Raw genomic sequence first — 20,694 nt, forward strand, 5'->3', positions numbered from 1 at the left:
GTAAACATTTCTAAAAGTATTTAGATACTGTTCTACCTGACATCAATTAAATTAATTAATCTTTTAAGGGTTCTTTTTAGACACCAGATTATATAAATACTTCAAATTAATAGCATATGCTGCTAAAAATCTTAGAACTATTAAACAATTCATTATTATTAATTAGAGAATTAAAGTTTTGTGTGTTTGAAATTTTTCAACTCTTCAGACTCAAAATTTTAATTTTCTTTTAGCTCTAATTCAGACTATGCTTCCCTATTTAAATATTGTTTTATTTTAAATGGATGACAATACTTACCTCTATATTTGGCAGTGTTATTGTCACCTGTTCACCTTTGCCAACTTCAAGATCTCCTTCACAAGAGGTATCAATAGATGCAGGTTTAAAGTCATCTAAAAAACAAATAACACTGATCTTGGCGACATGTAAAATTTACTACTTAAAATATCAAAAGTTGGATATGTTTTATAAATATTGAAAAAATGTTTAAGTAATCACAGAAACAAAAAAAAAACCTTTAATCCAGCTTGTTTCTTTATATATGACTAAGAAAAGAATATATATGTGAGACATATGATTTTTAATATTTTAAATCATTTGATCTATTTAAAGGTCAAATTTATAGTTTTATAGCCTCTAAAAATCACAAGAAATAATTATGTTTCTACCATTGCTTAGAAAAGTTGGTGTATTGTGATACAATATACACATTATAGATAATCTGTAGCAAAGTTGCTATTTACAAATTGACAGATTATTCTTTTTTAAACAAATAGTACCGTCCTTTCTCTTCTTGTCCATGGCCATTCTCACTACCTGAAAAATGTATTCTCACTGGATTGTAAGATCCTCTAGGGCAGAAACTGTATTGTTGACTTACTTATATCTTCTCACAGCATCTAATAAAGCACTCTGCCAATAAAGTATTGTAACCAATATGAGAAGCTTTATAAAATATTAAGATTGCTTTATGGGAGTGATAAAAGAATGATTTATTTTAATACATATGGCCAAACAATTCTGGTAGTGCTTCTAAGAAATTCACAATAGCAATATTCACTGTTCTTTGCAAAATTAAAATATGCTTCAACAATGATCTTTAGTTTCAGATGATATTCAACAAGTATTTATTTATTACTTGTGTACCTACTATGTACCAAAGGGTTAAGTGCTTTGGCTACAAATACAAAGAATGAAAAAAAAATCTTCTCAAGAAGCTCACATTCTAACATAGGATACATTATATACATATAATAAGCATATAGAGAATATAAAGAAAACCAAAAAATATAAAATATTTAAATATAAGCAAAGATTTAGTATGCATTTATGATTTCATTTACATAGTGAACTCCTGGAAAGGAAGCTCTACTAAAACAGATCTAAACTTGTCTTGCAATTTAGATAGAGGTACCTGGGGTTCTGAAAGGTCATTTGACTTTCCCAGTCTTATAGAGGTAAGACTTGAACTTAGGTTTTTCTTCAAAGTCAGTTCTCTATCTACAATTCTCTATCTATTGTGCAAAATTGCCTTTGCCTATTGTTAAGTACCAGTATGTAAGTAGGTACAAAGGATGAATAAGATAGAAGAAGAAATTGTGCTATGAAATGGGAATTTAAGTGCCAGAATCTCTTAGGAACAATGATTGTAAGTGATGGTGAGAAGCTGAAAGCATAACTATGCCAAATGGAGTTTGAAGGATAGTAGAAGTGGAGGTCACTGAGAGATTTTTCAGCTAGGATTTTTCTTGATGATTAAAGACTGGAAAAATATTTACCCTTCTTGTTGGTCATGTTACCCAGATTTTATGGAGACTGGAATGTTCAATAAATGAAGCACACACCCTTAAGAATATTCTGTATAAACAGTGATCTTTCAAATGTTAGGGCACAGGGTACTATTGGGATGCTGAGGTAATGGATTCATAACTAACACAGGCTCTGAGTGAGTCCAGGAATTAAAAGAAATGATAATTACTACTTACTTTATGACCATAGGCAAATCATTTAATGTGAGAGCTTTGATTTCTCCATATGTACTATGAAGAAGACACATTACTTACCTCATCAATATGATATGGAAACCTTCATGCATCAAATAAACATAACAGAATGTAGATTCTTCTAATATTTCTGCTTATTTTCACTATAAACACATAGTTTTATATCTCACACTGATGAAGTAATTTACTTCTGCCCATTTGTTTTTCCTTCTAATATGTGACAGTACATTGTCTGTTTCTTCTCCCCATTACATGGTTCTTAAGCATCAAAACCTTTTCGTGTTTTTATATTTATTTTTCTTACTATTAATCTGGAAGAGAAATAGCAGATATGAAAAGGTTCCCAAAATCCATTGCTTTCACTGCTACATTTGTGTTGCTGGATAAAAATTGTGAGCCTACTACAAATTAATGTTACCTAATCTCTCAGTGCTGCTAGGCATTCTTTTATAGCTCTCTAGTTAACTCATTATTCCCTTACCATAACAGGTTTTCTAAATCTTTTCATCCTTCCTAAAATAACCCAAGACTAGTCCTATCCCCACTTACTTAGGTGAGAACTTGGTCTCATGTTTTCCATTAAAAAAAAAAGAAGAAGAAGAAGCTATTTATCACTGAGAACTCCTTTCTTTTTCTCTTCTCATCTCACACTATCCAAATAAAAAGTGGCCCCTCTCCTTGCTAAGGCAAACCCCTCTACCTGTACAGTTATATTATTCCATCCAATCTTCTCCAGCACACTGCCCCATTTATCATCCTCATTCAATCATTCATTTCAATTTCTTCACCTACTGGCTCCTTTCCCACTGCCTACAAACATACCCATGTCTCCTCCCATCCTCAAAAATCCTTCACTTGATATATCCATCCCTACTACCATCCCATAGCTCTCCTCCTTTTTCACCTAAACTTCTTGAAAAAAGCTGCCTATAATGGATGATTCTTTTTTTTTTCTTACACTCCTTAACCCTCTACAATCTGACCTCATCATTCTCCAGAAACTCCTCTCCAAAACTAGTAACAATTAGCCACCAAATCCTTTTTTTAATTGAAGTTTTTTGTTTTCAAAACATATTCAAGGATAGTTTTTTCAACAATGACCCTTGAAAAATCTTGTGTTCCAAATATGAATTAGATATATTGTAATTCAATATATGTTAAACATGGTAAAAATGTTAAATCCAAAATAGGCATACATATTTTAACAATTATGTTGCTGCACAGGAAAAATCAGATAAAAAAAACAGAAAGAAAATTAAATGCAAGGAAACAACACTAAAAAAGTGAAAATACTATGTTGTGATCCACATTCAGTTTCCACAGTCCTCCCTCAGGGTGCAGATGGCTCTCTATCACAAGACCACTGGCAATAGCCTGAATTATCTCATTGTTGATGAGAGCCATGTCCATCAGAATTGATCATTATATAATCTTGTTGCCGTGTACAATATTCATGTTCTATTCACTTAATTTAGCATCAGTTTGTGGAAATTTCTCCAGGCCTCTCTGAAATCATCCTGCTGATCATTTCTTATAGAATAACATTCCATAAAGTTCATATACCATAACTTATTCAGCCATTCTCCAACTTATGATTAGCCTGTAAAGGGCTGAAACTCTGAATAGGTGCACTTGAATCAAACAACCAAGCACTTAAGGCTAATTACCTATTGGACAATAACTCTATTAGCATGTTTGGAATTTCTCTTCTCACAGTTAATGCTAGCTCAATGCTTGGAGTTAAGAGAACTGTAAGGAGGGATTAGGGGGTGGAGTAAGATGAGCCAGAGTCACTTTGGAGGTGGATGAAGAGAAGGGAGGTTGTGGAGAGCTTGTGGCAGTCTTATCCATCCCCTTCACTTCTTCCCCTAAAGTCCAAGGACTTTTGCTTATCCTGACTCCGACTGATTTTAAGGCCTCCAGAGAGTTAACCTAGACTTCACATTAGCCACCATATCTCATGGCTTTTTCTCAAACCTCATCCTTCTTGACTTCTCTGCAGCCCGTGGCATTACTAATCACACTCTTTTCCTTGATCCTCTTTACTATCTAAATTTTTATGGCATTACTCTCCTGATTCTCTTTTTCCTCATTTGATTACTCTTGTTTCCTTAGCTGGATCTTTACAACTGTCAACTCCAGGTATCCTCCAAGGTTTTTCCTGGGCGCTCTTCTGTTATTCTTCTATATAATTTCACATAGTGATCTCCTCAGCTCTCATGTATTAAATTATCTCTATGCTGATAATTTTCAAATCTTATTCAATCTTAGTCTTTCTGCTGACCTCCACTCTTGCATCTTAAACTCCTTATTAGACATCTGAAACTAGATGTCTCACAAACATCTTAAATTTAACATGACCAAAACTGAACTCATTAATTTCCCCCAAAACTTCCCCATCTTTTTCAAACTTTTCTATGCCATCCTCAATTCCTTATTCTGAGTCACCTTTCAAAACAACTCTTTTGCCATTGATTTTACCTTCACAATGTCTCTTAGATACTTCTTTCCTTTTGATACTATCGCCACCCTGGTATAGACTCCTCATGCTATCGATAGCCTAATGGTGGTCTCTCTGCCTCATTCCATTCCATTCTCCACTCAAAATAGATCTTTCTAAAACACAAGACTTATCATGTCTCACATAACACCCTTTCCCACTCAGCTCCACACCCTTCCCATCTTCCATCCCTGGCCCAATTTAATAAATTCTGATGGCTCCCTATTACTTTCAGGATTAAATATAAAATCCTTTGACTTTTAATATCTTTTGTAATCCAGAATCCTACAACCTTTCCAGTTTTCTTACACCTTACACCCTACCCCCTTTCAAATACTCACACACACTCTGTGACCCAGTGATAAAGGCCTCTTTGCTATTCTTTCTTTCTTTTTTTTTTTTTTTTAATTTATTTATTTATTTATTTTTTTAATTTTTTCTTTGTCTTTGCTATTCTTTCAATGAGATACTCATCTCTCAACACAACTCTGGGTTTTTTGATTGGTTATCTACCATATATGGAATGTTCTCCTTCCATATTTCTATTTCCTGGCTTTAAGTCCCAGCTAAAATCCCAGGATTTCATTCTCTACAGGAAGCTTTTCTGATTCCTCTCAATTCTAGTGTCTTTCTGATAATGATATTTCCAATTTATCCTATGTTTAGCTTATTTGAAAATAACTATTTATTTGCATTTTGTCTTCCCCAATTAGATTGAGAATAAGGACTGCCTCTTACTCTTTCTTTGTATCCACAGTACTTACTACAATATCTAGCACACATCAGGTTCTTAATGAATATTTATTTACTGACTGATCTTACTCTATTCTAGCAAGTACCTGCTCTCTTTTTTCTTCATAAGTCCTAAGTAAGAAAGGTGTACATAGATGGTAATTTTACATCTTTAAGGAATGTTCATCTACATTTCAGATAAAACTACAACCTATTCTAAATTTTTATTTATAGCTGCCTAGGTTTCTTTGGAGGAGGAAATACTGCGAGAAGAGAAAAAAAGGAAATAAATGGGAGCTTAGGAAATAGTGGTATTATTAAAGGTGCCTCCTTAGGAGTTTGTATTCCTTTCTCTTTCTACTCTATGCCTAGGCCTATCACTGCAGAACCTATCACATATCAGTATTTAACAACGTGGGAAGCTAGGATTGGAGGAATGTAGTCTTCTCAGATGGTGCTTTTATGCTTCCTGTGACTATATCTATGATCTGAATTACCAGACATCTAATATAATTCTATAATCAGTTGTTAAAATGTTGTGCAGTCCTAATCTCTAGTCATTTTATACAGTTTCTCTAACAAGATTATAATGTTGATCACAAGAACTATTTCTTGCTTCTTTTGTATCCTTCAAGTTACTATGTTCATCATATATACTCAATAGGCACTTATCAATTAAAATGACACACTGGAAAGGAACAACCTCACTTTTGTTTTGATTATGGCTATGAGTCAAGGTGAGAGAATACAATTGTTTTCCTATGACGTCAGTCTCAAAATGCCAGGAATATATTCAAATATCACTTGTTTTCCTTAATGCCCCATTCTAAGGTTATTACTAAAATACTTCTGAAGAAGAAAAAAATTATTTAAAGAGACATATATGGATTCACAGAGATTTGATCAACTTAGAATTTTAAAAGATACATATGGAAGATGCTATGGCAGGTTAAAAATGACAGTCTTTTTAAGAAAAACATCAGGAGCATCAAAGTTTAGTGATAAATGCTAATGGAAAACATTTTTTAAAAAAAGTCATTTTGCATGCAATCGAAAGGTCAAAGTAAGTGACAGAATCATTATTAATGGCAAATGAGATGATAACAGATGACAGCAAAGGAAGAAAATTTCTTGAATCTATTAAAGGATGGTTTATGAGCATTTTGAAAAAAAAACAGCAATAACCAAGAGTCAGTATGGCTTCAGAAAGAACAGGCCATATCAAATTAATCTCATTTCCTCTTCTCCTAGGATTTCTGGGATATACATTAGGGATATGTCAATGACAGAGTGTACTTTGTACATAAGATGCTAGTAGAATTATATAAATACAGAACTAGTTGAATTATATAGTCAGAGAGAAGTCTTAATGAATTGATTAAAGAAATATCTTGTGGATAGCCCCATGTATTTGCCCTTGGTCCTATGCTGTTCAATATATCTGTAAATAACAAGGGTGAACACATGGAGGTGACATAAGCTCACAGAAAATAATTCACATGTTGTATAAAAGTTAGGTTTTAAAAACATCCTGACTGGATAGGATGATGAGGTAAATCTAATAAAATGACATTTAATAGGGATAAATGTAAAGTACTCTAATTAGATTCAAAGAAACTTCTTTGTATTTACGAAGATTACAAAACAGGAGAAACATGCATCATTAAACAACAGTTCTTGTGGAGAGTAAAAAAAAAAAAAACTAGGGGTTTAGAAGATAGCAAGTCCTGTACATGACAGCCAAAAAAAGCTAATGCAATCTTAGGCTGCATCAATAAATATTGTAGACGTCCTGCTATTACTTATCCTAAACAGAATATAAACTATTATGTCCATTACTAACTGCCACATTTGACAATTAACACTTATATAGTGTTACTATATGTCAGGCATTGTGCCAAGCAGTTTAGAATTATTATCTTATTGGATCCTCATATCAATCCTGGGAGGTAGATGTTATTATCCCCATTTTACAGGAGAGGAAACTGAGGCAAACAATGACTTGCCCAAGTATGCATAACTAGTAAGCATCTGAAGCAAGTAGAAAAACATTAAAAAGCTGGAGTATATCCTCCATCTAGTGAGGAGATTGATAATCAAGCCAAAAAAATAATCAAGTGGGGTATTATAGCACAGAAAACTTGTTTACTCTCTGTAGTAGAGAACAAGAGCACATGACAACTTAAAGGATTGTCATATTAAAGAGAAACTTGATTTGTTTTGCTTGAATATGGAGTGCATACCTACTTTGTCTACTTTAGAAAAGCAAATGTGTAAGAAAAAAAATCTCTCCAACATTTAAATCTTAAGATTTCTTCAGTAGCAGAGACTACTCTTCATTGTGACTACCTCTTCATTGGTCTTCAAGAAGAGATCCAATGATCAATTGTCAGGAATGCTCTAGCCGGAATACCTATTCAAGTATAGTTTGGACTGTGACCGTAAAGGTAACCTGTACTCTTCATCAACAACTTTAATACTCTATTTAGCTCTTGTACAAGGTGTACTTTTTATTTGATTTAAAACCATCTGCTCATGTCTATCATGTTATGTATGAACTTCAGTCACATCTCATGATGAAACAGTTATTTTCAAGCTTCTATATTTTTCAGACTAAAGTGTTCTGAGTACTCTACCTTCAAATAAAAGCTCTATCACCTACCTGATTAGTTTGGTATCTTCTTCAACTCTATTAAATTTTTTCTTTCATTTTGGCAACCATAACCATTTTCAAATTAAGAAAAACCAAGAAAAAGGAAGAGAAAAAACAGAAAGAAAAAGAAAACATCCAGTTTTTTGGTGGAGGCAGAGAGCCACACTAGTACCCAGCAAACATAAATCTAATCATTAATCCACCTGTAGATATCCAAATGTTTTTTCATATCAAATATTTTGAGTTAAATTCCAAAATACATGGAATTATTCCAGAACAGATAGATTTTTTTTCTTTTTTTCCACCAGCTAATAGTATTTTTGCAATTTTCCCAATTACATGTAAAAATACAATCATTTTTGTAAGATTTTGAGTACCAAATTTTTCTTTCCTTTCTAATCTTCCCTCTTCCCCAAGATAGCAAGTTATCATCTGATATAGGTTATACATATACAATCATGTTAAACATATCTCCATAAATAGTCATTTGTGAAATATGAAATCAGAACAGGGAAAAATTATGAGAAATAGGGAAAAAAGTGAAAATAGTATACTTCCATCTGCATTCAGTCACTACAATTCTTCCTCTGGATCCGGACGATATTTTCCATCCTAAATCTCTTAGAATTTCTTGGATCACTTGCTGAGAAGAGCTAAATTTATCACAGATGACTAAAGGAGAGCTTTTTAAACCCCTGAAATTCTACTTTCCCCAAAGTGGACTCTTAATAAATGTTGAAGAAAGAGCATAAATGAGCATCTTGCGAATGTCTTCACAAGGTCCATGTGGTTGGGGTAGTGATAGGCGTGTGGATGGAAGAGGGAGGGAAAAGAAAACATGGCATCGGCAAGAAGTCAGGATCTGTGGTTATCCCAGCCGCCGCCGCCACCTCCACCCCCCCAACCTCCATCATACTAGCATGGAACCAGCTGCCTTGCAAAAAACGGTTCCAGGTTCGCTTCATCTTTCATTTGTTCCCTTCTACATCAGCAGAACCTGTCTGTCCGTCACCTCGGAACCCCTAGAACCACCAGGAGCCTCTCCCTGTCACTCACCTGAGTTCTGTCCGCCTGTCACCGACTGTCACTCAACCCCCCCCCCCCCCCCCCCCCCCCCCCCCCTCCCCCCTCCCCCCCCCCCCCCCCCCCCCCAGCTTCTCTTCTATGTCTCCACCCGGGTACCCACAAAAAGGTTTACGAGGCAGAGAAGACAAGAAAGACCTTTCTCCGTAGGAAAAAAGTGGGGACATCTGTGAGGAAGACTCCGGAGAGTCCCAAGTGAAAAAAAACAAAACCCTGGGCCAGTAATGAAGGCGAAGTGTAGCCCCCTTCTTGCCCCACTCACAACGCACGGTGTGGAAGGCGCTGCGCGGATGCTTCTCGAAACTCTCTCCCAACTTTAGCACCCGCTCCCGGCTGTCAAAATACGGAGCTCCGGACGGCCCATTCATCCTCCTTAGCCGCAACTAGGCAGCAAGCCACCTGCCACCTAGACCCGGAGCCACAGCCTGCCGGCCTCTTACTGCACGCTCCCGGTTGCATGCTGGTCGGGGCGCGGGGCGGAGCCCAGAACGGGCCAATGTGGAGCCTCCGAGGCGTGGATTGGCTGTTGCTTGACAACCCAAGGGGGATTGGGGGCGTGGCTGTGGGTGCTTTGAGTGGAGCCGCCGAAGGGTTTTCGGTCCGCGAGCGCCAGCCGCTGGTTTGCGCAGCCGCCGTTCGCTCGTGAACCGTGGGTGTCGGGGGAGAGAGGTATTCGTCATTCGGCCACTACGTCTGCTGCTCCTCGCTCTGACGTGGACGATCGCAGCCGCAAAGGGTCGTCCCTTAGTAAAACTCCGCGGAAGAGCGAGGTTGCTGTAGTCGCAAATTCTAAAACGAGGGGGCGGGGGAGGCGGAGACGGAGGGTGGAGGTAAAAGGAGGCGGGGCGGAGGGGCGCGGATGGATACAGAGAACTTTGCGATCTGACCAGTCGGCGGAAGAATTTTCGGCCTCCATCCAAGGAAGTTTACGCCGCGTGGCGTTTCGGCCTGAGGTACCCTGAAGGTCCGTGACGCCAAACCACACGGGCCGGTCTTGGAACCTAGAGAGGGCTAGAAGCGACTTCCTTGATCTTAATTACACCGCTGATAGACCAGTGCTGGATTGCGATTTGAGACCCAGGTCTGGGCTCGCCCTCGAGTGCCCTTTCCCACTCATGCGTGAAACTTCCCTCCTCCGGCCCCTTGTAGAGTAGGTTCCCTGGAGCTTTTGGAGGAGAGGCATCTCGGTTACCTGGGCAACGTTGAAACAACGCTTTGTGTGCTGAGCATAAGCAAAGGGGGCCGAGAGAAACAACCTTTTATTAAGCGCCAAATGTATGCCAGGTACTGTACCAAACGCTGCGGGGTAGATGCTGTTATCTCATGTCACAGTGGAGAAAGCTTGAGTTGCCCAGGATCACACAGATAGTGCCCAAGACCGGATTTCAACTTAGTTCCTGAGGCATTCAAACAGCAACGTTTGAATTGTGTTATCATCTTAGTGGTTTGGGCTAGTTCCTCCCTCCCTGTTTTGTCTGTTTCACTCCTCCCTGCAGAAAATGGGCAGGTTGAAACTGATTAGTTTTCTTTGAGCTGCGGGCCTTCTGTGCAATTAAGTAGGGCAGTGGATAGCGTGCTGGACTTGGAATCAGAAAACCTCCCCTTCAAATGCAACTTTAAATATTTAACTCGCTATGGAACCAGGGTCAGCCATGTAAAATAGGGATATTGATAACAGTGCCCTTCTCAGGATTATTGTGATACAATGAAATACTTGCAAAGCATTCTTCAAACTTGTAATGCATCATGTAAATTGCTAGGTGAATTTACAAATTAGTCACATATTTATATGGAGGCACCAGGTTCCATACAGGAGGGCATTTGTTTCCATAAAAGATAAAGGAATGAACTTGAACTAAATAATACTGAATGCCAAGGGATGGGAGTAAATTTTTAAAATCCGAAACAAACCAAAATTATATCTTTATTTTATTTTTTTTTATTATAGTAACTTTTTATTGACAGAACCCATGCCAAGGTAATTTTTTTTACAACATTATCCCTTGCACTCACTTCTGTTCCGATTTTTCCCTCCACCTCCTCCCCTAGATGGCAAGCAGTCCTATATATGTTGAATATGTCCTAGTATATCCTAGATATAATATATGTGTGCAGAATCGAACAGTTGTCTTGTTGCACAGGGAGAATTGGATTTAGAAGGTAAAAATAACCCGGGAAGAAAAACAAAAATGCAAACAGTTTACATTCATTTCCCAGTGTTTTTTCTTTGGGTGTAGCTGCTTCTGTCCATCATTGATCAATTGAAACTGAATTAGGTCTCTTTGTCAAAGAAGTCCACTTCCATCAGAGTACGTCTTCATACAGTATCGTTGTTGACGTATATAATGATCTCCTGGTTCTGCTCATTTCACTTAGCATCAGTTCATGTAAGTCTCTCCAAGCCTCTCTGTATTCATCCTGCTGGTCATTTCTTACAGAACAATAATTGAATTGTAAATATTAAAATAAGTTTGAGCCAGTTAAAGTGATCTGGAAAATATGCTTAACATAGAATACTAATAGACTTGGAATGTAAAATGCCATCCACATCCAGAGAGAGAACTGTGGAGATAGGATGCCTATGAAAGCATACTTTTTATCTTTTTTTCATCTTTTTTGTTTGCTTTTTCTTTCTTGTATTCTTTTCCTTTTGTTCCCATTTTTCTTTCACAATATGACCTAACAAGGAAATATGTTTTAAATGATTGGATATGTATAACCCATATCAGGTTTAAACTATTCAGGATGTAGTCTCAGAAATAATAGTACATTTAACAGTTTCAGGTATTACTTCACAAAATAGTCAAATTCTCTTTTTTGTTTTGTTTCAAAATTTGTTCAGATTTGTTTCAGAAAAAAAGTCCTAGGGCATTTTTCATTCCTGGTGATATACTCCAGGTGATTTGAGGTCTTTTGACCTTCCTGGTAAGTGTGGATGGTAACAATAGTTGGAAAAAATGGAATTATATGAAACTTTTAAAATTTTATTTTATGTGATTGTAAGTCAACTGTTTGCATTCTTTCAGGACTTTGTTTTTGTAACCATGTTGCTTCCATGAACATTAGCATTGTCAGATACTAATAAAGTATAAGATGCTTAATCTAATCACTTAATTGCCTTAATTTCAAGTCAAAAGATTTGTGGTGGACTGGAATATATTATAGACAAGGAAAGTGAGGTACTTCTGAGTGGAAGTGACTTGTGGCTGAGCTCGAATTCGACTCCAGGCCCTCTTGACTGGAAATACCTTTTGCATGGGTTTTTGTTTCCACCATAAATTCTTTTCATTAAAATGTCCTCTGTGGCTGAAGGCTTTTCTGTTTGCATTATATTTATAAGGTTTCTTTTCTGTATAAATTCTCTAATGAAGAATAAGATTGCAGTTTTTGTTAAAGGCTTTCTGACATTCATTGTCCTTCTTTTTTGTATGAATTCTCTGATGAACAAATATAACCATAGTTAAAAGCAAAAGAGGGAAACAGTGTATTCAGTGAATTCTCTGATAAAAGATGTCTTGTGGGTGGGACTCTTCTATATTTCCAGAGATGAAGTGACTTGAGACAATTGGAAGATTGGAAATCTGAATACTTTATAGAAAGACAAAGTGAATATACTGTTTTCCTCTTTTGCTTTTAACTATGGTTATATTTGTTCTGAACTTGATTGTGAAACTATATGCACCACCTGCTAAGCTTGTACCGACCACTGCTTGAATCTGGACTGGTGAACTACCTTCTTCTAATTCTTCTTCTTTTTATATTTGCTAAGGCAATTGAGGTTAAGTGACTTGCCCAGAGTCACGCAGCTAGGAAGTGTTAAGTGTCTAAGGCTAAACTTGAACTCAGGTCCTCCTGACTTCAGGGCTGGTGCTCTATCCACTGTTTTATCTAAGATGCTGATTTGTTCATTGGACCATTAGGAAACCTCAGAACAACTGAATGAGACCTATATCACTCTCTGGGAAAGGTCTTCTTAAACTTTTCCCATTCACGATCTTTTTTCACCTGAGAAATTTTTACTCAGTCTTGGGCATATAGATATATAAATAAAACATTTACTGATAATAAATCATAATGTCACAACACCCATATTCACTTACCCAATTCCATATGGGGTTATTACCCACAGTTTAAGAAGCTTAACTCTAGAGCACAGTTAAATAAATAAGTAGTTAAATAAAAAAGGATTGCCCTAGTTGAGTAAGCCTGTAATGCTGAAAGTTTCACATATCTGGTTTCTAATTTGCAGGGATTTTAATGGAGGATTCCTCTTAATAATGGAAACTTGTTAGTCTTTATTACCTTTAATGAATCTCTTTCTGCATTCTGTTATGGTTTTTGTCCAGGTGCTCCCATAGTTTCAAATCTAGGCTTTTCCCAGGTGATACATTTGGTCATAGAAGATAATTGAACTAGATGGTAATAAAACTTTGACTCCAGATCTGGTACTTTTTTTATGATACCAGATTATATATAGATATTTTAAGTTTTTAACTTAATGTTACAAATGTGAAATGTTATTAACCTCCTATTATCCCCATTTAAATGTTTTAATAATACAATGTGATGGGAATCTTATCTGACTTGTATTACATACTTTTTTTTATTAAAGGATAATTAATGGAAAATGGAATCAGTCATTGTGGATCCAAGGATATTGTCTCTAGCTATTGAAGTTACAGAAAGCCCTGAACAGAATGTTCCTGTTATACTGTTGAAATTAAAAGGTAAGTTCATTATATAATATATATTTGAATAATGAAACCATAATCTCAACTTCCAAAGTTATTTTGGGAAGTTTTATTTTAATCATCTAATTCTAAACTGTACATGTATATCTTATATTGACTGTTGTTCTAGAGCACGTTTGCATTTCCTTTCCTGTAAATAACTGAGATGTTGAACAGTATATTTTACTTTGAATCCTAAAATATAGTCATCAAAACAGGGTTAAATAATAAGTATCTTTGAACAAGCTGTGCTGCTTTCTGATATATTTAAAAGTTATCATTAAACAGTGTTTAAAAGTTATGGTAATTATGTATGGTAATAAAAAAGTTATGGTGGAAGTAACTAAATGTGGCTCTGTTTTCTTTTGCCTCAGAAATTTTAAACAGTGTCCCTTTGGGAAGCTCAGAATTAAAGAAGATTAAGCAGGACATATATTGCTATGATCTCATTCGATATTGTCTATTGGTCCTTAGAAAAGATGACACCAAAATCCAAGATGGTTGGATGACTATTTCCCAACTTGCACAAATATTAAGGTAAAGATGAAGAAATGAATCAAGAGTTAATTCTTGCTCAATTTATTCCACTTTTCATCCTGGAATCTCTGTTACATTCTTATAAGAAAAACACCATTAGCTAGTCTTTTGGAGAATGGAAAGTTGTAATTTTCCTTGTTTTTCTTGGGAGACTCATAAGTGAGTGGAAAAAATAGTGTTTTAGATAAGTAAATCAGTATTGTTTATAAAAACCTTAGGAAATCAAATCTAGATCCCCTCCATCATAACCAAAATAGAATAAAATGTTAAATAAGCAACATCCTATGCTAATTCCAGCATTCTGTTATCTTTAGCATCCTAGGTTGAAGGTTTATGTAATAGGGAGAGTATTAGAAAATTTCAATTTCTGATCCAGAGCTTGTAATTTCTTTATTTTAAATCATAGTCCAGAAATCCAAACCCCATTTTCAGCTACCCCCTAAAACTAAGCAAATTTCTCTTCTGCATAGGTCTTCTGCCTTCAAAAGACACTGAGAATAGCACAATCACTTGACCCCATTATCTTTGTGTTATTTGTTTAAGACTTCATAATTGTTGGCAATAATCACCCTTAGGTTCCTGGAGGGCCAGAACTTTTTTGTTTTTGTCTTTGCATTCTGAATGTCCAAAAGAGGACACTCAGGATTACCTCCTTTATTAGCTCCACTCTCTCACATTTCTAAAAGTCTCTCCCTGTTTTCTGGCTATTTCTCTGCTCTTTATAAATACTCCCATGTCTTTTCTATTCTCAAAAAAAACCTGCCCTTGATCCATCCATCCTTGCTAGCCATCTCCCTTTATCACTTCCTTTTTTTGGTTAAACTCCTTTCAAAAACTGTTTACAGTTCCTCTACTATCTTTAGTTTTTTGTTCCTCTACTTTCTTTACTCTTGCTGCCTCTTAACTCTCAAGTTTGGCTTCTGCTCTCATTGATTCAACTGAGATTTCTCTTTCCAAAGTTACCAATGATCTCTCTCACTCTTTTTTTTTATAATTATAACTTTTTATTGACAGAATTCATGCCAAGGTAATTTTTTACAACATTATCTCTTGCACTCACTTCTGTTCCGACTTTTCCCCTCTCTCCCTCCACCCTCTCCCCCAGATGGCAAGCAGTCCTATACATGTTAAATATGTCACAGTATATCCTAGATACAATATATGTGTGCAGAACTGAACAGTTCTCTTGTTGCACAGGAAGAATTGGAAGGTAAAAATAACCCGGGAAGAAAAACAAAAATGCAAACAGCTTACTATTCATTTCCCAGTGTTCTTTTTTTGGGTGTAGCTGCTTCTGTCCATCATTGATCAATTGAAACGGAGTTAGATCTTCTCTTTGTCAAAGAAATCCACTTCCTCCAGAATATATCCTCATACAGTATCGTTGTTATACTTCGAAGTATATAATGATCTCCTGGTTCTGCTCATTTCACTTAGCATCAGTTCATGTAAGTCTCTCCAAGCCTCTCTGTATTCATCCTGCTGGTCATTTCTTACAGAACAATAATATTCCATAACATTCATATACCCCAATTTACTCAACCATTCTCCAATTGATGGGCATCCATTCATTTTCCAGCTTCTAGCCATTACAAACAGGGCTGCCACAAACATTTTGGCACATACAGGTCCCTTTCTCTTCTTTAGTATCTCTTTGGGGTATAAGCCCAGTAGTAGCACTGCTGGATCAAAAGGTATGCACAGTTTGATAACTTTTTGAGCATAGTTCCAAGTTGTTCTCCAGAACGGCTGGATGTATTCACAATTCCACCAGCAATGTATCAGTGTCCCTGTTTTCCCACATCCCCTCCAACATTCCACATTATCTTTCCCTGTCATTCTAGCCAATCTGACAGGTGTGTAGTGGTATCTCAGAGTTGTCTTAATTTGAATTTCTCTGATTAATAATGACTTGGAGCATCTTTTCATATGGCTAGAAATAGTTTCAATTTCTTCATCTGAGAATTGTCTGTTCATATCCTTTGACCATTTATCAATTGGAGAATGGCTTGATTTCTTATATATTAGAGTCAATTCTCTATATATTTTGGAAATAAGGCCTTTATCAGAACCTTTGACTGTAAAAATGTTTTCCCAGTTTATTGCTTCCCTTCTAATCTAGTCTGAATTACTTTTGTTTGTATAAAAACTTCGATTTGATATAATCAAAATTTTCTATTTTGTGATCAATAATGATCTCTAGCTCTTCTTTGGTCATAAATTCTTTCCTCTTCCACAGGTCTGAGAGGCAAACTATCCTATGCTCTTCCAATTTATTTATAATCTCATTCTTTATGCCTAGGTCACAATGATTTCTTAATTTCCAAATCTAATGGCCTTTTTTCATTCTAAAACTTCTTGATCTCTCTGCGGTTTTTGATAGTTTTCATCTGGGTCTTGCCCATTAACCCTGCATATTCCCCTGTCCTGGTCCCTCTTCTTCCTCCTATATTATTTCACTTGGTGATTCATGAATTCTTTTGGATTGCATTATCATTTCTATTCTGATGATTCTCAAATTTATTTGTTCAGCATCTTCAACTGTCTATTGCACTAGATATTGAATTAGATATCTTAGATATCCTATTGTCAGTATATCCAAAACTCAACTCTTACTTTCCCAATCAACTGTCTATTAGGTTAGATATTGAATTAGATATGAATTAGATCTTGAATTAGATAGATAGTAGACAGATATCCTTAGATATCCTGTAGCCATCTTAAACTCAATATATCTAAAACACAACTCTTATTTTCCCAAAAAACCTTCCCTCTTCCTTACTACTATAGAGGGGAGGACATCATTATTTTCTTAGTCATGCAGGCTCACAATGAAGGTATCTTCCTTAACTTTTCACTCATCTTTGAGTGACTAAGTGCTTATCTTGTATGTTCCTTCAAAGCAGCTAAACTTTACATGATTGCTAAGTGGTCAGGACATTTTAGTGCTATACTATTAGTATGATCCATGGTGTTTATTTTTCCTAAATAGATTTACTTTTTCTCAAAATCACCAGTTTGATTTTGAAGGAAAAGTCCTTTGTTTATCAGGCAAATGTTTATCATGAAAAATTGCAAAGGGAATTGTGGCTAAAAAGGTTCAATATTTATGATAGTTTTAATGTTCATTTTGCATTTATAATAAGTGCAAACCAAATCACAAAACTGTGTTCTTGTTTTAGCCAATGCTGTGTGGGCTTGGAGCCAACAGAAAATACAGAAGAATTTTATAACGAATTGCTTCCTTCAGCTGCAGAAAATTTCCTCATTTTAGGAAGGCGATTGCAAAAATATTATATCAGTGCAGTTGAGGTATGTACATATGTTTAGCATTCTGAAGACATTACTGCTGTCTTAAGAAAAGAATATTATTTTTCAGTAGACATTTCATGGAAAATAAGAACAAAAAGTAAAACAGCAACTTGAAACTTTTTTTTGGTTGCAAGCAAAAAAAAGAGGGGAGAAAACTACCTACACTTGAAAGTTATAAAATTTTGTTTGGAATGGAATATAAAGGAAAATATAGCTATATTTAAGGCTGCCCTGTCCCACTAGTCTTCAAAACTGTCCAAAGGCATATTTGTTTCCAGTGTCTCCAGTTCAGTATATAACCCCTTCTGGAAACATGGGAGGAAGGAAGATTTAGATTTCTAAACTAAATACTTTTAACAACCCCTTTAGAAGGAGAGAATGAGAGTAAGGTTTTTCTCTGGGCTGCTGACTTGCAAGAAGAAAACTGGAAACTGTTTAATCTCTCTGTGTTTCACTATCTTCTATGCCTTATAAACTTGCATAAGGTCTTAATGTTTTCAAAACAAAAATATTAAATATTTTATTTCCAAGTAAAAATAAATACATTTTTCACAATTATATAGCACTTTACTCCTTTCAAAACATTTTGGTATAAATTATTGCCTTTCACACTTCGTCATAAAAGATTCTTAATGAGTATATAAAACTAGCTATAAGATCATTGATAGCTCTTTGATCGTATATGAAAGGAATGAAACAGCAACACTCTTTGATCATATATGAAAGGAATGAAACAGCAACACAGAGAGATGAGGCAAATTAATTCTTTGCTTCTGATTACCAAGAAAGCTTATGAGTTCCCTAATTGCATTTTTCTGTGGAAATCAAATAGTGAGAAGAATGAACAGGGGTCTTTTTGTAGATCTAAATAGCATACTTACAGGATGTGATGATTTACACTTAGGTTGGTTTTTTTTTTTATCTTTTCATATTTTTATTTAATATTTTGAGTTCCAAATTCTGTATTTCCTTTCCTTCTCCCCCCCTTGAAACAGTAAGCAATCGGATATAGGTTACACATGTGCAATTATGTGAAATGTTTCCATAATAGTCATTTTGTATAAAAAGACTCAAAAGAAAAAAATGAAAGAAAATAAAAAATTAATATGTATCAGTCAATATCAGTTCTTTCTGTGGAGGCAAACAGTATGCTTCATCATTTAGAATTGTCTTGGATTATTGTATTTCTGAAAATAGCTAAGTCATTCACAGTTCTTGATTGAACAATATTGCTGTTACTGTATACCACGTTTCCTGGTTATATTCACTACATTATACATCAGTTAAGTCCAGGTTTTTCTGAAATCATCTTGATTGTCATTTATTATAGCATAATAATATTTCATTACAATCATATACTGTGCTTTATTTACCCATTCTCCAGTTGATGGGCATCCCTTCCATTTCTAATTCTTAGCTATCACAAAAAGAGCTGCTGTAAATATTTTTGTACAAATAGTTTCTTTTCCTTTTTTTTTTTGGATGTCTTGGGAGGAGGGGAGGGGATGGGAATAGACCTAGCAGTGATTATTTCTAGATCAAAGGCTATGCACAGTTTTATAGCTGTGGGTCATAGTTCCAAATTCCTCTCCAGAATGGTTAGATCAGTTCACAACTTCAACAGCAGTGCATTAGTGAACCATCTCCCACATCCCCTCCAACATCCAATGTTTTCCTTTTTTTTTTTGTCATATTACTCACTCTTATAGGTGTGAATTAATACCTTAAAGTTGTTTTAATTTGCATTTTTCTGATCAGTAATGATTTAGAGCATTTTTTTGTGTGACTATAGATAGATATAGACTTGTGTGATATTTGTCTGAAAACTGCTTGTTTTTGGTCATCTATTAGTTGGGGACTGATTGTATTTTTATAAATTTTGTAATTTTTGTTTTATAATTTTAATTTATAAATTTTATAAATTTGGCTCATTTCTCCATATATTTGAAAAATGGGGCTTTTATCAGAGATACTTACTGCAAAAAATTTCCCCCCAGTTTTCTGCTTTCCTTATAATTTTGTTGCATTGGTGTCCTTTGTGAAAAAATTTTAATTTAATCAGAATTATCTGTTTTACATTTTTATAATGCCCTCTTTAACTTCTTTGGTCCTAAATTCTTTCCTTATCCGTAAATCTGACAGACAAATCATTCCATGCTCTCTTAATTTGCTTATGGTATCACCCTTTTGTATGTAAATTATGTATTCATTTTGACTTTTTCTTGGTATACAATGTGAGATGTTGATCTATAATTAATTTCTGCCATACTGTTTTCCGGTTTTTCATCAAATGAGTTTTTGTTCCAAAAGCCTGGCTCTTTAGGTTTTACATATACTAGATTACTATGATAATTTACATAATGCAATTTGTATCTAATCTATTCACTTGGAAGTTTTTAGGGAATTTAAGGATGAGATTGAAGAACTATTAGCCAGATTACCTGAACTGTCATTATAAATGACCAATGCACAGGCATACCTCATCACATTATACTTTACTTTATTTTGCTTTGAAGATAATTGGCCTTTTTTTAAAAAAGCAAATTGTAGATTTGTGGTGGCCTTATATTAAGCAAGTCTATTGTGAGCAAGTCTCTTCTAAGAAAATTAGGCTAATAAAGAAAGAGAGTTCTAGTTCTAGGAAACAGCTTGAAATATTAAGGACTGTATTGTGGAAGAGGAATCAGTTAGATTTATTCTGCTATCTCTAAATGTCAGAATTCAGGACAGTTGGTAGAAGCAGAGACACCAGTTTAAGTTTGCCATAAAGAAAACTTGCAATACATAGTGAATTATGCAAAAATACAAAAGCCTTTGTTTTTGAGTAGTGGTTTTTCTCTCTTTGGAGATCTTCAAGCAAAATTTGGATGACTGTTTGTTGGAGATATTGTAGATGGAATTTTTTGCTCAGGTAAGGGTTGGATTGGATAGGCTTATAGGTCTCCTTAGACTTTTATAAGTTCTAATTTCTGTGCTCTTTTAAGCTCTGTCTTTAATATAAATAATTATATTATTATAAATTAATAACATAATTATATAAAAAGTGACATCTGCGTATCTGGTATAGTAGAGAGATCATGAGATTTGGAGCCAGAGGTCCTGGGTTCAGATAGCTACTATTGTCCCCTCCAACTCTGAAATTC

At 35.3% G+C, this 20,694-nt stretch overlaps 2 protein-coding genes across 2 annotated transcripts in view; one reads left to right on the plus strand and one right to left on the minus strand.

Moving 5' to 3' along the window:
* The window catches only part of EAF2 (ELL associated factor 2), a 58,676-nt gene extending 49,242 nt beyond the window's left edge, over positions 1 to 9,434 (minus strand). The window contains exons 1-2 of the mRNA XM_031959725.1: positions 9,235 to 9,434; positions 299 to 393 (exon numbers count right to left, since the gene is read on the minus strand). Coding sequence (XP_031815585.1) covers positions 299 to 393; positions 9,235 to 9,340 — 201 coding nt within the window. The 5' untranslated portion in view covers positions 9,341 to 9,434. The remainder of the gene's footprint in view (positions 1 to 298; positions 394 to 9,234) is intronic.
* Positions 9,435 to 9,830: 396 nt separating this feature from the next.
* Positions 9,831 to 20,694, plus strand: part of IQCB1 (IQ motif containing B1) — a 54,363-nt gene continuing 43,499 nt past the window's right edge. The window contains exons 1-4 of the mRNA XM_031959724.1: positions 9,831 to 10,256; positions 13,585 to 13,699; positions 14,077 to 14,239; positions 17,422 to 17,551. Of these exons, the coding sequence (XP_031815584.1) occupies positions 13,600 to 13,699; positions 14,077 to 14,239; positions 17,422 to 17,551 (393 nt within the window). The 5' untranslated portion in view covers positions 9,831 to 10,256; positions 13,585 to 13,599. The remainder of the gene's footprint in view (positions 10,257 to 13,584; positions 13,700 to 14,076; positions 14,240 to 17,421; positions 17,552 to 20,694) is intronic.

This window comes from Sarcophilus harrisii, chromosome 3 (genome assembly GCF_902635505.1).
Source record: "Sarcophilus harrisii chromosome 3, mSarHar1.11, whole genome shotgun sequence".
Taxonomy (NCBI): Eukaryota; Metazoa; Chordata; class Mammalia; order Dasyuromorphia; family Dasyuridae; genus Sarcophilus; species Sarcophilus harrisii.